This window comes from Chaetura pelagica, unplaced genomic scaffold, assembly GCF_000747805.2.
Source record: "Chaetura pelagica isolate M959 unplaced genomic scaffold, ChaPel_1.0 scaffold663, whole genome shotgun sequence".
NCBI lineage: Eukaryota > Metazoa > Chordata > Aves > Apodiformes > Apodidae > Chaetura > Chaetura pelagica.
Window position 1 is genome coordinate 1 of NW_009952811.1, and position 4506 is coordinate 4506.

The 4506-nt window shown below is 54.8% G+C and overlaps 1 protein-coding gene across 1 annotated transcript in view; it reads left to right on the forward strand.

Moving 5' to 3' along the window:
- Nucleotides 1-2346: 2346 nt before the first annotated feature.
- ILF3 (interleukin enhancer binding factor 3, 90kDa) overlaps nt 2347-4506 on the forward strand; it is a gene marked incomplete at its 3' end in the record, with an annotated part of 20013 nt that continues 17853 nt past the window's right edge. Inside the window, 3 exon segments of the mRNA XM_009995046.1 lie at nt 2347-2567; nt 3346-3526; nt 4402-4500. Coding sequence (XP_009993348.1) covers nt 2347-2567; nt 3346-3526; nt 4402-4500 — 501 coding nt within the window.

The following is a 4506-nucleotide window of genomic DNA, read 5'->3' on the forward strand; positions in this document are numbered from 1 at the left end:
CCCCCCCGTGGCCCTTGTTTCCCCCCCATATATATGGGGATGGGTCGTGGGGGGGGTCTGGGGTCCTGACCCACAAAAAGCAACACCCCCCAAGGGCTTTTTTAGGGTGGGTGGGAGAGGAAACCCCCCCCCTTCCCCCCCCGTTTTTTGGGGTGGTCTCAATGCTCATCTCCCTGGGAAGAGGTTCCATGGAAGATGTTCCTTGGGAAGATGCTCCTTGGGAAGAGTTTTTTCAGGATTGGGGTTTGAGGGAGTTTCTGGGACCCAGGATTCCAGGTTTGGGCACCTCAGTTCCCAGGAATTGGGTTTATCCTGGAAAATTCTCCAGGTCCTGAGCCCCAGAGTTGGGTTTGTGACCCCAGCAGGGTCCTGATTTCTGCTTCCCATGGGAAGTACTGAGCACCCAGGGAATTGTTGGGGATTTTAGAATCATTCCAGTATCTTGGAAGGTTTGTACCCAAGATGTTCCAGTGTCACCTGGAGCTCTGGGAGGCAGGGAACTGAGTCAGCTCAGGGAGGATTCTGGTGGGAAACAAAGGCCAGGAGAAGCTCCAAGGGTGTTGAATTCCAGCTGGAACTCCCTGAGGATGGAAGGATTCCTGGAGAAAGTGGGATTTGGTGGTGAAAGGTGGAATTCTTGAGGCCTGGACTTTCTCCAGTGGTTCTGGTGGGTGCAGGATCAGCAAAGCTGCTTCATCCCCATCATCCTCAGGCTCTGAGGTTCTTCCTCCTCCTTCCCAACATTTTTGAACCGTTCTTGGAGCCTCTCAGGTGTTTGGTGGAGGCAAATCAGGACTTTTCCCAAGATTTGGCCCCAATTCCTGGAGGAGCTTCTGCTTCTCCCACTGATCCCATGGGAAACCACCTTGATGCTGACGGGTCGATCCTGGTGGATTTGGAAGCTCTGGAGATGATCTCAAGGATCAGGAGCAGGAATTTTACTTTGCTCCAAGGCCCCGTGATGGAAAGAGAAGGGGGGAAAAAGGGCTGGAATTGTGAGAGAAGGAATTTTCTGCCCCAGTTGGGGGTGGGGGGGGTTAATTCCCTTCCAAAAGGGCATCGGGATTGTTGGGATTTTGGCTTAATCCATTGGAATTTTAGGATTCAAAGCTTTTCTGGTCTTGAGTGGATCCTGATTTTTTTTCTCCTGATGAGTTGAAGGGACTTGATGCAACTTCTGGTCTTGGCTGGGATGGATCCCAGTTAAAAACAGGTTCTAAATGAGCCCGTGGAGTAAATTTGGGGTAAAAAAAAAAAGGAGATTTTTCCAAAGAGTTTCTCCTGAGCAGCAGGAAGTGACATTGTTGCCTCGTTTGGTTGTTTCACCATGTGGGATTAATTACCTCACAGCCTGTTAATTTCCCCAGCCCAGGGTGGCAGGAACAGGAGCAAGAGCTTGGGGGGAAAAAATCCAGGGAAAAACCCCTTGGGAATAAACCAAGATATTGATGGTGGTGGATGAAGAGTCGGAGGGAAAATCAATTCAGGGGGGTCTTTGCTCCTTGATGAGTTTTTGGGTGGTGGATCCTAACGAGTTGGAGTTGGTTTCTCTTCTTCCTTCCCATTTTTTGTCCATCCCTCTGTGGGCTCAGGGTGGGATCAACCTGTTCCTGGCACTGATTGGGTGGTTTGTCCCCTTTTCAGGTGACGGAAAATCTCGGAGCTGCTCCGGGTTCTTGGGTGGAAGAGTCTGAATTCAACCCATTTTGGTCGGGTGGAGAGACAGTGAGAAGCAAAAATGGTAAGAAAAAGAGATCCAAGAGGTTCAGCCTCACCAGGTGAATTATAGAATCATAGGATGGGTTGGAAGGACTTGGAAGACCATTTAGATCCACCTCCCACCAACCCAGGTTGCTCCAAACCCCATCCAACCTGCCCTTGGACACTTCCATCATCCATAACTTCTCTGGGAAATCTCTTCCAGGGCCTCCTCACCCTTCTGGTGAAGAATTTCTTCCCTCAAGCTCCCTCTTCCAGTTTTCATCCATCCCCCCTGGTCCCATCCCTCCCTGCCCTTGTCCCAGGTCCCTCCCCAGCTTTCCTGGAGCCCCTTCAGGCACTGGAAGGTGCTCTAAGGTCTCTCTGGAGCCTTCTTCTCTCCATTTGAACCCCCATTTCAGCTCTCCCAGCCTATCTCCAGAGCTTCTGCAGCTCAGGGAATCAGCTCCATGACCTCCTCTGGGGTCTTCCCAACATCTCCACCTTCTCCCCTTGGTGTCTCCAGAGCTTCTCCAGCCCTGGGAATGATCTCCATGACCTCTGGAGTCTTCCCAACATCTCCACCTGCTCCCCTTGGTGTCTCCAGGTGTTTTTCTCACCCCCAGTGCTTTCTCCTTCCAGCGCCCGATGCGCATCTTCGTCAACGACGACCGGCACGTGATGGCCAAGCACTCGGCTGTCTACCCCACCCAGGAGGAGCTGGAGGCTGTGCAGAACATGGTGTCCCACACAGAACGGGCACTCAAGGCCGTGTCTGACTGGATTGATGAGCAGGAGAAGGTTGGGGGGGAACAACCCGAGGCGGAGTCGATGGAGACGGCGGCCGAGGAGGAGAACAAGGAAGGAGGGTGAGGAGAACGGCCCTGTCTGGGGGGGTGGTCAGAGGATCTGAAGGGTTGGAAGGGACCTCAAAGGATCATCTAGGCCAGTCCCCCCTGGTAGAGCAGGATCATCTAGAGAACGTCCCACAGGAACGTGGCCAGGAGGGTTGGGAATTTCCCTGGTGGAGGAGACTCCACGAGCTTAGTGGAGTGATGGTGCTTCCTTGCTTGATTGCCTGGAATGGTGGGATGGGTTGAGGTTGGAGGGACCTTCAAGATCATCTAGATCCAACCCCCCTGCATGGGCAGGGACACCTCCCAGCAGCCCAGGTTGCTCCAAGCCCCATCCAACCTGCCCTTGGACACTTCCAGGGATGGAGCAGCCACCTTAAAGATCATCCAGGTGGTCTCCAAAGTCCATTCCAACCCAAACCGTTCCAGTCCCACTCCCCTGCCATCAGCAGGGCCACCTCCCAGCAGCCCAGGTTCCTCCAAGCCCCATCCAACCTGCCCTTGGACACTTCCAGGGATGGAGCTTCCACACCTTCCCTGTCCAACCTGTCCCAATGTCTCACAAAATTCCCAAGACCCCACTTTTCCAAGGTGGGAAAAGTTGTTTCCTGTGGCTGTGGAGTGAGAAAGGAATGAATGAACCTCGGCTTGAAGCCGCTTGGCCCATCTAGGTGCAGGAGATCCTTGTTTAATCTTCACCACCACCCCCTCCCCTTGGGCTGGTCCAGGCCTTGGGGATCTTCTCCCTGTTCCTTGGAGGGATCTCCATCCTCCTCCATGTTCTTTTCCCCAGGGATCAGAAGGCCACGGAGCAGTTGACCCGCACCCTACGGGGGGTGATGCGTGTGGGGCTCGTGGCCAAAGGTCTCTTGCTGAAGGGGGACCTGGATCTGGAGCTGGTTCTTCTCTGCAAGGACAAACCCACCTCAGATCTCTTGCAGAAGGTGGCTGAGAACCTGGAGGTGCAGTTGGCTGTGAGTAAAGGGCTCTGCAGAACCAGCAGAACTGACCTGAAATGGGGAAAAAGCCACCAGGGACCTTTGGTTTCACACCCTTGGGCTGGGAAATGTCACTTTGAGAGGCAGGTGGTGGTGGTGACAGAGTGGTGGGGTGGGCAGGGGGCTCTGGAGACCATCAATCCACCCCCCTGGAGAGCAGGGTCACCCAGAGCAGGTGGCACAAGATGGTGGGCAGGGGGTCTGGGTGTCTCCAGAGATGGAGCCTCCACCAACGCTCCCATGGACTCGTTTGGGTTGGGAAAGACCTTGGAGATCATCAGGTCCAACCAAGTTCTGCCCCTCAGCACTGGATCAACCACAGATGGTTTGGGTAGGAGGGACCTTAAAGATCACCCAGTGCCAACCCCTGGAGAGCAGGGGCACCTCCAGCAGCTCTTGGTGGCCTTTGCTGTCCCCTCTCCAGCAGCTCCTTGTCCTTCTGGGGAGCCCAGCCCTGGACCCACTTCTCCAGATGGGCCCTCACCAGAGGGGCAGGAGAACCTCCCTGCCCTCCTGCCCACACTCTCCTTGATGCCCCCCAGGAGCCCATGGGCCCTCTTGGCCACCAGGGCTTGTTTTCACCTCATGGTCACCCTGTTGTCCCCCAGGACTCCCAGGTCCTTGTCCCCAGAGCTGCTCCCCAGCAAGTCCCCCCAGCCTGTGCTGCTCCCTGGGGTTGTTCCTCCTTGGGTGAACCCCCTGGAGAACCTCAGGAGGTTCCTCTCCAGCCCATATTTAATGAATTTCTCTTGGGTTGCTGGTGGAGTTTTCCTAGACCTTGGTTTTGTGGGAGAAGCCTGAGGTGGGATCATCCCAACAAGACCCCAGGGTGATGCCACCTTCTCTTCCAGGCCATCACAGAAGACAAATATGAGATCATCCAGTCAGTGGGTGATGCTGCCATTGTCATCAAGAACACCAAGGAGCCCCCCTTGAGCTTGACCATCCACTTGAAC